This window comes from Phyllopteryx taeniolatus, chromosome 1 (assembly GCF_024500385.1).
Source record: "Phyllopteryx taeniolatus isolate TA_2022b chromosome 1, UOR_Ptae_1.2, whole genome shotgun sequence".
Taxonomy (NCBI): domain Eukaryota; kingdom Metazoa; phylum Chordata; class Actinopteri; order Syngnathiformes; family Syngnathidae; genus Phyllopteryx; species Phyllopteryx taeniolatus.
This window is the reverse complement of record NC_084502.1, coordinates 10,680,328-10,692,780: the sequence shown is the minus strand read 5'-3', so window position 1 is coordinate 10,692,780 and position 12,453 is coordinate 10,680,328. Positions and strand designations below refer to the sequence as shown.

Below are 12,453 nucleotides of genomic sequence, written 5' to 3'. Positions count from 1 at the left end.
CCACACTGCGCTGAAAGGATCCAGACACAAGGAAATGCAAAAGGAGTTTTGTCATCGGCGATATTGCTTGACTCCTTCTTGGAACTGGCTCCAAGTCAGCCGTTGGATCATTCAGAAGCTCTAAAATTGCATAGTTGAGTTGATCACATGATGCCATAATTTTGGTTTCTGGCATTCAAAAATGTTTACACGAACAAAAAGATCATCAATCAATCATCATCCTTAGATTCCCTTACAGTGCATCTGGAAAGTATTCACAGCCCTTTTTCCACATTTTGTTATTAGTCTTATTCCAACATGGATTCCCCCCGCCCCCCTTCCTTCAAGATTTGACATACAACAGTCAATTATGACCATGTTTTTTTCTAATGTATAAAAAACTCAATAATCACATGTACATAAGTATTTACAAAAAAACCATGCATGCAACCATTAAATGTGCTGGTGTCAATCTCCACAGATGCCAGCATTTGTTTATGCCTGCTACGTGGTCAGCACTTTCTCCATTGAAGAGGATGCCTGTTCACCCCATCTATTTTAGTTAATACTATTGGTGAGTTTCACCACCCATCCAAACCTCCGCCATTTTTATGCTAGTGTAAACAGCCGTGGCACGAAACAACAAGTCAGTCCTTGTGTTTCACATACCGTACAGTTCTGTTTACTGCAATCTCCTGACTGAAGTGCACATTTCTGTGTTTTTCAGATTATAAATTAGGACAAGACGCTTCAAAACACCCTGAATACCGGGCTGCTGACACCAGATGTATAACGTGGCAATCCAGTGCCTTCGCTTTGTTTTTTATTCATTCTTTTTGGTACACATTTTTTTGGTACACTGTATTTTTAAAAATGCAAAATTAGACACACACACAAAAAAAAACTCCTGAATGCAAGGATATTTCTTCAGTCGTTTGTCCAGATAATACAGTGGTGCCTTGAGATACGAGTTGTATTCGTTCCATGAACACAGTATATAACACATGTATAAAACAGTATACATGCCTATTCTCAATGTGTTATAAATGTGCTATAAATGGTGTAAATATTAGGCCGAGCTTTGCGTATTTGAAAAGTGTAAATAAAGAGCTGCATATTTGATGATGTAACTGCAGCAGACTCAAAATGTTTGGAAATTGCGCAATGTTAAACCATCCCACCAAATAAACAATGTTCACACAAAATTGTTTGCAAGGGGATATGAGGTGACATTTTTGAATAATGTATACAACAAATAGCTATTTTTAACACTTTTCCTTACATCCTTTCTCACACATCAGCCCTGTTTTTTCTTCTTTTCCTTTGTGACCTCCTTCCTTCCTCCCCTCAGCGTTGTCTTTTGTTTTTGCATCCTTCCTTCCCTGAAACGTGCTTTTCTGCCTTCCTTCCTGAGCTCATTCCTTCCACCTCAGACCTACTTTTTTTCTTTTTCCCTCCTGACCTCCCACATACCCTCCTTCCTCCCTTCCATCACTTGCTTTTCAGTCTTCCATCCTTCCTTTGCTGACACTGGCATTTCTGCCTTCTTTCCTCCTCAGACCTGTTTTTTTTTCTTTCTTTCCATCCGAACCTCCTTTCTTACTTCCCTTTCCTCAGTTGCTTTTTATTCTTGAATCTTTTCCTTCCGTGTCTTTGCTTCCACCTCAGATCAGTTTGATCTCATTTCCTTCCTCCCTTCCCTCAGAGTTACGTTTTATTTTTGCATCAATCTATCTTTTGCTCAAACCTACTTGTCTGCCTTTGTTCCTAGCTTCTTCCCTAGAAGAGAGGAAAAGACTGCAGGGAAAATGAATGGTAAATGTGATCAAACGAAATGATATGAAAGTGTACAGCTACTTTTGGCTCGCACTGTATGATATAACGAAGGCAATAGTGTTAGCATGGGCGCTCTGCTGGTCTGTATCCTTCCTTGTTTCCTTCGTCAGGTCAGGAACGAAGGATGGAAAAACACCTGGTAAAATACGTGGTGAAACATGTAGCTTATATTCGCCCCACACTGTATATAATATAATAATAGCAACGGTGTAGTAGTAACGGTGCTAGCTACCTAGCACCCGTGCTAGCACCGACGACGCGTTGTCTAGCAGGCTGCGTCACTTCCGGCTAGCATACATAACTTCCGGTTATCAGACCCGGTTGGAGAAAGCTCGCCGTTCGGCTAAGTTAGCGCCAGCAGGGCCACCGAGGCAGCGCGCCTCTAATTTTAATGTGACGGCGGGTACAATTGGGTTAAAAAAAAAAAAAAAAGTAATTTTAATATATCACATTGACGGGACTGTCCGTTGTGGAGTGTCAGCAGGGAAAGAAGACGGCGACGACAAAAAGCGAGGCCGCCCCGCGCCTGCTGCTGCTGTTGCTGCTGCCGCTGCCGCTGCCGCTGCTGCTGCTGCCGCTGCCACTAGAAGTACTCCAAGTACTACAGGGACACCGGCTGCCGAACTACTGCTGTCTTAACAAACTGACATCCGAGCATCTCCACACACACACACACACACACACACACACAAAAAAGCCTACTTATTGCTCATCTTGTCCTGGGGGAAGGGGGGCTCCAAACACAACAACACCTGGAGGATCCATGATGTCCGCCGCCAGCATTGACCCGCAGGTTAGCAGCAAGAATATGTCTATACATGCATGTTGCGGATGTACATCTCCCACTCATTTGGCCTAAGGCAAGTCGAGAAAACTGCTTGTAGTCAAGGCCTGCCTGGACTGCAGTCCCCGGTTGATGTCTGTCTCTCTAGCACCGTTGTGTTTTTATTATTGTTATCATCATCATTATTATTATTACAGAAGCCCCCCCCCCACCCGTACAATGCTGTCAAGTTTGCATGGTCATGTAATATTTCGTTCATGTTCCTCTCTTTCTCTCTCCCCCCCGCATTCATCCCTTCTACTAAGATCTCGAAAGGACAAGATGCCAGCAAAGGTAAGAAATACATTATTTTTTTCTCGGTGTAACGATGCTCTACTCAAGCTGAAAACGCCACCATATATGAGCTTTATACAAGGTGCAGAAGTGCAGGTGCAGTGAACCTAAGGGCTGGATGATATGTGGGGGTGGGGGGTGGGGAAATCCTATCACAATACTTTTTTCCATATCAGTCGATGTCGATATTTATCACGATATAAAACGAATCACTGTTATTTTTTTCCCAATGTTAAATGTTCCGTTACGTGTGACCTTTTTGATTGAAATATTTATTTTGTGTGAAAAGTTGAGCATAACATGGAACATGCAGTATATGCAACTGTTAAATCCCATGGCCACCATTTAATATAAAGCTACTATACAGCATCAGCATCCCAGATGATGTTTGATTGGATAAACTTATTTACAGTAAGCCGCCTCATATTTTCTTTTCACTATTCACTTTTCCATCTCGTCACTTTTTTTTTCTTCTGTGGAATATATCAACAGTCATTTTATTTATTTTTTTAAACTCACCAATTTGCATTGTTGGGCTCTTTCTGTAACACCCCAAGATGCCGCCAAAGCCTCGTCTAAACAGGAATTGATGTCGAGGAAGAATGTTGACGTGATACATCTCAACTGAAAAAACAAGCTTTTGTATGTTGGGGAGGAGCTAAGTTCAGCCTGGGTTGTTAGAGGAAGTGATGGAGAGTCTTTGCCACATGCACACCTGCACTTCTGGTCCTTTATTTTGAATTTAAATCATCTGTAAGCCATTTTTTTAAGGGTAATGTTTTAAGATGAGTTTGAAATGCTGTTAAACTGTTCTGAATTGTTTTAAATTCATATGGGGGCGTCAATTGCTTGCATTTTTTTTCACTATTTGCGACAGGCCTTGGTCTCGATTACTGTTCATGATTGGACAAACATGATGACAGCACCCCTGTTTATAGCAGACACCCACTGGTTAAACCGATGAAGATCCGTTTATTGTCACGAGTGGATTGTGCAAATACACACCATTATTCCCGCAATGGAGCAGTGTGTAGCTATGTGGCCATTTAGAGAAAAGTTCTTTGCTTAAAGGCACCTCAAGCATTCTGTGAACATGACACATTTGCGCCCAATATTGTCCCCTTTGTGCAACAATGTCTGCTGTGCATCTTTTTGACCAAAGTTGTATTTCATTGCAGCCTTTCCAGTTTCAGTGCAGAACGGCTCCCTGCACCAGAAGGACGCCGTCCACGACAATGATTTCGAGCCCTATCTCACTGGCCAGTCCAACCAGGTGGGCTGCTTGTATTGTGGTTTTAGGACACCAGAGCTGTGTTCACACTTGTAATCGGAAACTCTGGTCCAGACCATTGATCCAGCGGTGCCTTGATTTACATGTTTCATTCGTTTCGTGACCAAATCCTCTCTCCCCATTGAAATGAATGGAAATGCCATTGATCCACCCCCTTGAGAACTTTATTTTTTGTAATTTGATTTTGAAAAATAGTACTCCATAATATTGTACTTTAAAAAGGTAGCGTAATAACGCCTACTGCATTTCCTATTTCGCTCTGTAAAAATTTCGCTCTGAAACTACTGTAGGCAGGCACGCAGCAGCGGCGTAAGTGCGCGAAGTGTGTTCAGGCACACTGCGTAAATGGGAGTGAATGTGTTCTTTTGTAATACAGTCCATAATTGTAGAAATGGATTACCAGGAAAATTATTGGCATCAGAATGCTTTAGTTAAAACTTGCTTTGTACTCTGTGCTCCACTATCTGAGCTGAGTCTGCAGATTTCAGAACCCTACTGGGTTTATATTCCATTCGCATTTCTTTAATGTATTCAGGACCGAAACCATTCATTGATGTATAGACCAGTAACAGAACCTTTACGTGACTGGGAAACAGTGTAAAGACTTCAGAACTGGCGTAATTTGTTCTGATCTCTTTGTTCTGGTCAAGACCCAGCGAGCTGCAGCGTTCTGAATGAGCTGCAACTGTGTAATGCGCTTTCCAGTCAGAAAGCTATCACTTAATTTAATAAAAACGTTTAAGGTCTAATCCAGACCAGAGTACCAGCCTAAGTGTGAACACTGCCTAAGAGCCACATTTCCTCCATCTTGTTGTTTGTAACAAGTGATTTTGTTCCTGTTTGTAGAATAACAGCTATCAGTCCATGACAGACCCTTACCTGTCCAGCTACTACGCCCCCTCCATTGGATTCCCCTACCCCCTCAGTGAGGCTCCCTGGTCCACAGGTGGTGACCCACCTATTCCCTACCTGACGCCTTATGCACCCCTCAGCAATGGAGACCACCACTTCATGCACGACACAGTATTTGGTCAGCCGGGGGGGCTCAGCAGCAGCATTTATCCGCACAGGTTTAATTTTTTCCCAGAGAACCCGGCGTTCTCCGCCTGGGGAACCAGCGGTTCTCAGGGCCAGCAGACCCAAAGCTCAGCCTACGGGGGAAGTTACAGCTACCCACCCAGCTCCTTAGGGGGCACCTTAGTCCCGGACGGCCAGACGGGTTTCCATAGCGACACGCTCAGCAAGGCCCCAGGTATGAATAGCCTGGAGCAGGGCATGCTGAGTCTTAAAATCGGCGGGGACGTGACAGCCGGTGGCTCGGGCGTGAAGACCGCCGGCTCAGGGATCGGGGGCGGCGGGGTTGCAGTTGCAGCGGGCAACGGGGGCACAGTAGGAATGCCGCCCCCGAAACCGACGTCGTGGGCCGCCATCGCGAGTAAACCCGCCAAGCTGCAGCAGCAAAAGAGCAAAAGCAAACTCGGCGCGCCCATCGGGGGCGGAGCACTGACCCCCACTCCCATCAAACACAACATGGTGGACATTGACATGTGGGATAATAAAGTGGCTGCCACAAAGATGGCCGCCCCTCTGCAGCAGCACCACCACCAACAGCACCAGCCGCAGCCGCTCCATTCTCACCCCGGCAGCCTCTTGCCCCCCCTGCAGCAGTCGCTCCAGTCGGCCCAGTCTCTTGTCCAGCAGATGACCATGCCGGGTCCTCCACCTCCCCCTCTCCAGTCCTACCAGAACCACAACTCTGCTCCGGCTCCGCAGACCCGCTGGGTAGCCCCTCGCAATCGTAACTTGTGCTACGGCGGCGGGAGCTTGGACAGTAGCGGCTCCTCCAACGGCGGCGGCGGGATCGGCAACGGCTGCGGCGGCTGCGGGGGACCCGAGTCGGGCTCCGAGTCGCACCCGGTCCTGGAGAAGCTTCGCGCCGCCCACAGTTACAACCCCAAGGAGTTTGAGTGGAACCTGAAGAATGGCCGCGTGTTCATCATCAAGAGCTACTCGGAAGACGACATCCACCGCTCCATTAAGTACTCCATCTGGTGCAGCACGGAGCACGGCAACAAACGCTTGGACTCGGCCTTCAGGACCATGAACTCCAAAGGTCCTGTGTACTTGTTGTTCAGCGTCAACGGCAGCGGCCACTTCTGCGGCGTGGCAGAAATGCGCTCGCCCGTGGACTACGGCACCAGCGCTGGTGTTTGGGCGCAGGACAAGTGGAAGGGCAAGTTTGACGTGAACTGGTTGTTTGTTAAGGACGTGCCTAATAGCCAGCTGCGCCACATCCGCCTGGAGAACAATGACAACAAGCCGGTGACCAATTCGCGCGACACTCAAGAGGTCCCTTTGGAGAAGGCCAAGCAGGTGCTCAAGATCATCGCCACCTACAAACACACCACCTCCATCTTTGATGACTTCTCCCACTATGAGAAGAAGCAGGAGGAGGAGGAGGTGGTGAAAAAGGTCAGTTTTACATCCACTGCATCCGAATCACAATATAAAAGTAATCCCCAGGGCCCAGTATTTCAAAAAACAAAAACAAACAAAAAAAAGCAATCTGGATCCCAATGATCCAGATTTGGATTATTATTATTTTTAAATATTTATTTATTTTGCTAACCGGGATCAAATTCATTTTATATCTTGCAGTGTGTGATAGGATCAGTCTGATCCAAAGACCACAAGATCAGGATTACAGAATCCAGATTTGAGGTCTTTGAACCAGCCGACTACCAGGATTCATCCCACTTCTGTTTTTACCCTTCACCTGTTTAATTTTTATTTGGCTTCTGTCCAAAATGCCTTCAGCACGAAATTATGTTCTTAGTCACTTCTTTCAGACATAATGCACTTATGAGTTTGCTGAAAAAGCAGTTCAATGTTGCTTGGATTAAACTTGTCTGCTGAATGACTGATGAAGAAATGTCTGTGCTGTTCAAAGTAATACATCCAGTGTCGGCGTGTGTAGTGTTAAAAGTTAATGCTATCTTAATACGATGTGTTCATTAACAAAACGGGTGAGGGTTTTACCACAACTCACCATACGCCTTTTATAGTTTTGTTTTTAAAATTCATTATTTTAAGATGTATTATACTAAGGCAACGATGAGTCATAATAACAAGTGGTGGTACTTTTGTTTGCAGAAGAAGAGTTTTTTTTCAAAGTGCAATAGCAAAACCTGACCCTTGGTAAGTGAGTGACAATGCGGCAGATCATTGATCTTGATGCGACACTCACGGTGCCAAAATAATCAAATTAACAGTTAGCGAACAACAACAGGAAATGCGCTGGATGAACATGTAAGCTCTACTAACACTATTAATGTATAAATTAATACAAAACATTCTTAACTATTTACACACTTAACTATTTGCAATGCCGCTCAGCATGCTGGGGATTCCAGCGTTGACTTCCTCTGGCGTATTCATGTCCCTCAAGGGGACATTAAACTCCACTTTGACACATGGGTTAGGGTTTTTCTCCAGTGAGAAAATAAGTTAGAACAGATGGGTGGTTATGACCAGGTCAAATCATGCAATTTTGGTTTCATATGTGTTGTGTACCACATATGCAACTAGATGGATAATAGTCATTCCGCAAACTGATTTACATTTCCCTACAATTTCATGTCATGAGGGGTCAAGTGCGGGCAATACAACCCCAAATGAGTTACTGTGCCCCCCCCCCCCTGCCACCGTGCTCTGCTGTGTAACTTTTTTTGTGTGAAACTATATATATAATTTATTCCGTGTAAATTGTGTAATTGATTTTTCTGCCACTAAACTAAGTAAAAATATGGAACACAGTGATGATCATTTGTATATAATCACATCACTTCCTGTCAGAGTTCCATAAAACAAAATATATTTTTAGCGACAAGGTCCTTTTGTTTTCGTTTGTCAATTACCATAAAATCTTGTACAGTCTGCATTTTTCTCCCTGAAAAAGTTGGTCAAAAGTCAATAGTGCACATGATACATGGGTATAAGTAAAGTTGAGAACAATTCTACACTATAAAACATATATACTCGTGCATAAGTATTTTGAGAAGGGTGATCATTCATTTCAATGTAGAATATACAAACTACAGTTGCAATTTTTACACTAACACGGTGAAAATACTGTCGTTTTACATTCATCTGAGAATCAAATGATTTTGCAGAAGAAGAAATGCACTTCAACTGGTCATAGACAATAGCCACTCACTTGTTGATGTCATTGACAACGAGGCAGTTCATTGGTCGCGATGCGAGACTCCCTCGTGGTAAATATTTATCAAACAATAGTTAACACACAACAACAAGATGAGGGGGGGGATAAACACACGCAAGGTTTATTAATACTATTTAAGGGATCCGTAACACTAACTGACGTAACACAGTGTTCTCAACAACTATTTACGACGTTCTGCATGCTGGGAAACCCTTCGCCGCCGCGCAGTGACATCATCGTTTACGCACTCGAAAAAAATGGCGGCTTGCTATTAGAGCTAGTCTGCGATGGCAATGTTTTTAACTACTTGCAACTTGGTTTTTTTGTTTTTTTATCAAATTCTTGCTTGAATAAAAGTATAAAAACAATCGCAACTACTGTGCTAAATAGACGACTGGCCTCCAGCTTGCTAAATTGCGTGATGTTTCCATAGATAAAAACAATGGGGTGTATTATTACAACACTGTTTTGCCACATGCAATGTCAACAACGCTGCCTTGTCCTCCCTCTGCCCGCAGGATCGTCAGAAGTAAACGGCGCCTGGTGGAAAGCGCCATAACAAATGGGATGGACACTCAAATGAAATTCACATTTAACACAAAAAGAAAAACAAAACAAGACGACACATGGACATGAAGAGTATTGAAGACTTCATATTTTTTTCTATTTAATTTTGGACCACTCTGCCCCCACCATGTTAAAACGTTAAGCACCATATTTAGGAAGTGTGAAGCGTTGAAGTTTTTTTCAGTGTTACATACTTTCTGTATTTATTAATTTTTTTTTTTCCGGCTTATCGCTGCCCCGGAACCGGCATCTTTTGCAGAATAAGTAACAAGTGTGCACGTCTGGTTTTAAGATCTCATGACAACACGCTGCTGATATTGAGTGACTGTTCACTATGTGGTTTGTGTGTTGGACAAATGTTAAGTGCTTGTGTCGGTTAATCTCGCGAGTGAACAACACTATTGACAAATGTCTGCTATTTGTGCGTGTGTGTGTGTGTGTGTGTGTGTGTGCGGTCACTTGTGTTAAGTATTATGACAAAATATTTTTCTCACATTTGTTTTAAGAATTTGCGCAGCGCAAGTCTGCAAAGTTACGGAATAGTTTGGAAAGATGCCGCTAATATGAAATGGAGCATCGAGGTGGAGAACCTTTCTAAATCTCCACCACAGAGCCTTAAAACGTTTATTTTCAGCAGAGCAGATTTGGGTTCAGCATTTCAGGGAATTTGCGTATCTCAAGGTGGTCCCTCTCTTTCTTATTCAAAGGTGAACGTAACCGATCTCCCGTTTGGCTTCATTTGCTTCTAGTCTCTCTCGGTAGCTTTCTTTTTTGCGTCTGTGTCAATTTCTGGAGATGTAGCATGTAATGCTTTTAAAACTGTCACTTGATTTTGTTTATTGTTCTTTACTAGTTTTTAATATTGGCAGTTCCATTGCTGTAACCCTCCCCCCCCCCCCCCCCCCCCCATCGCCATCAAATAATATAAGCTTTAATGTACTGGCATTTCTAACTGCAAACGCCTCAAATGTTTAACTGTAGCACTATACTTAACTGATTTATCGTATGTGTATGGAAACCCAGAGACTAGCCTATATGGTATATGTTTGTGATGTTTTTATTTTTTTCTTTCTTTTTTTTATAACTTGCTGTATTGTGTCTGTGTGTGTGTGTGTGTGTGTGTGTGTCGAAGTAAAGAGAGGGAGTATGACTGCAGTGCAACCAGAGCTATATAACAGTATTGGATTATTGAAAATGTATGCAAAAAAAAAAAAAAAAGGTTTGTCACCCCTGAATTAAATGTCATTGTATCAGAGGTCACTATCACATTCTTATATTTGATCATATTCATTATTAAAGATATACTTATCTGGTATGTTTTGCTTTAATTTATAGTGCCACAGTGTCACAAATGGTGACACACGTCATACTCCCCAGAGATACTGAATAGGAAATGTAATCATGTGTGCAGCAGTGACGCACAGTGAGGTTCATGGCTGGTGAGGCACTGATAGGGGTCAGATTTATAAATATGCTGTGCCTTAGCCACACTGAAGTAGGCTGCCTACCACAGTGTGGAGGCACAAACCTGTCTGCCTCACCTTGCGCTTTATCTGCGGTATAATATAGAACACAAATAGACTACATTAGCCTGAGTATGGAAAATCGAAATGCATATTGCAAGTCTCTGGGGACGCGACGAGAGACAGAAGAGACATTTAATCTGAGACTAGAAAGAAATGGGCAACAATTATATTGGGTTAAAAATATATATATTTTGTAAATTGTCTGTTTTTTCAGCTGATTTAAGACAATTTTGCATCGCTGAATCTGAAAATGACTTCCGTTTCTCTTGTTCAGGTCAGGGTTTCATACCAAGTTGTTACCAGTTTTATTAATCAAATGTTACACACTTTGCTTACTGTCAATTGAATAGTATGATAAAAGTAAGTACCTGTACATTTAATGATACTTCATCATTCTTTAAAATTCAGGGCATGAACCTCTGTATATTTGAACCTCTAAAGTGAAAATACCTGTAAGCAAAAACGTGGCCATTGTTCAAAAAGTTGACCTGATTGAGCAAAACCAATGTGAAATTTGGATTCAGCGCATCAAAATTGTCCTAAATCAGCTAAACAATCTTAAAAAAAAATATATGGTGCCCAGTGTTAGTAAAGGTGAAGTTTGCAGTTTTCTAAATGCAAGATTTCAATGTAGCTTCATTTCACTGCTCCACCCCTCGCATCGCTGACCAAAGCCACGCCCCTCACTAGCATTAACGCGCAAGATGTGCATTGTACGTTAGTTTATACTTGTTTTGTCTCGAGAGCTGTCCTATTCCTTTAAACTTTTGTGGCCAACAAGAGGGCCAAATTAAAAAAAAAAGTCTGCGCAAGACTGCTGCGTAGACTGACAGCAAGGCTGCGGCACGTGCCCGTGTGTTTGTGCAAAGGAAAATGATTGGCACATTCTTCGGTCACTCCTTCTGGCACAACAGTCTATGATCTCATGAAACAAATATAATTTAGATTGTATATGGGTTAGGGTTGAACCATCACATTCATTCCTATCAAATAATACACACACGTTATCCAGTTGTTTCATCTTGGTTTCCTTTATTAGTATGAAATGTGCATCCATATTTTGACAAAGGGCACCACGCTGATTTTAAACATTTTATTTGTTACATTTAATATGTAAGTGTGTAATCAAGAGAAGAACAAAACATTTTACGGGGCTGCTCAAATTTCATATGTTAAATATTGAAGGATCACTTTTACCACAGCTAGTTTCATTTGTCTCAGGACAACTATACAAGTGGGGACGGACTAAAACGCTTAACTTGTAAGAGTAAAACATTCTAACGTCGCCTAATGTCCAATAACTGATCAATTGTCACCAAAATGTATGTGGTCATCTCTACTTTTGGCCACTTCAACCTCTGAAAATATTGAAATGATAACCCAAATGGGATTTTCTGCCTGTTCAGCCTTTTCATTATTACGTGACGTTAAGCTTTTTCTGTATAGTGAGTGTTATGGAGAGGAACGGGCTTCATCGGCACAAAATTCCTAATATTGGTGATATCGTTTTGATATTTGCAGAGGTTGAAGTTGGCATAAGGAGAAATGTCCACAAACATTTTGGTGACGATTGATAGCAATTTTGGGACTTTAAGAGACGTTAAGCTTTTTTTTTATTTTAAGCATTTAGGCAAATCCATAATTCCTTTCCTGACAACTAGAGGGAGCCAATTTTCATCTCAGTTGTTATCCTGGACTATTAGGGCCTTGTTAAACTTTCGCATTGAAGTCATTTTACTGGTTGGCAGGAATCCAAACAATTGATTTTGAGGTAAATTGATGTCGTATTTTGACACTACAAAATAGGTTTCTGTGTTTTTTGTTAAGGATATGCATACACAAACTTGTTTTAAATATTAACGAGAGTCTTGTGGCGGGATGTCCATTAGTTTGATCAGAAAATACCAAATACTTC

At 42.4% G+C, this 12,453-nt stretch overlaps 1 protein-coding gene across 1 annotated transcript; it reads left to right on the top strand.

The window, feature by feature from the left end:
* Positions 1–2,107: 2,107 nt before the first annotated feature.
* On the top strand, positions 2,108–10,325 carry LOC133476592 (YTH domain-containing family protein 1-like). The gene is made up of 5 exons (XM_061770194.1): positions 2,108–2,608; positions 2,905–2,932; positions 4,111–4,205; positions 5,070–6,695; positions 8,964–10,325. The coding sequence occupies exons 1-5, from the start codon at positions 2,579–2,581 to the stop codon at positions 8,976–8,978; spliced, it is 1,794 nt and encodes a 597-aa protein (XP_061626178.1). The 5' UTR covers positions 2,108–2,578; the 3' UTR covers positions 8,979–10,325.
* The last annotated feature ends 2,128 nt before the right edge of the window (positions 10,326–12,453 follow it).

Bases quoted from the DNA above. Each gene is read 5' to 3' on its own strand.
- LOC133476592 (XM_061770194.1), top strand. From the start codon at position 2,579: ATGATGTCCGCCGCCAGCATTGACCCGCAG. The intron at 2,609-2,904 runs GTTAGCAGCAAG...CCTTCTACTAAG, and splicing joins CCGCCAGCATTGACCCGCAG to ATCTCGAAAGGACAAGATGC. The intron at 2,933-4,110 runs GTAAGAAATACA...ATTTCATTGCAG, and splicing joins AGGACAAGATGCCAGCAAAG to CCTTTCCAGTTTCAGTGCAG.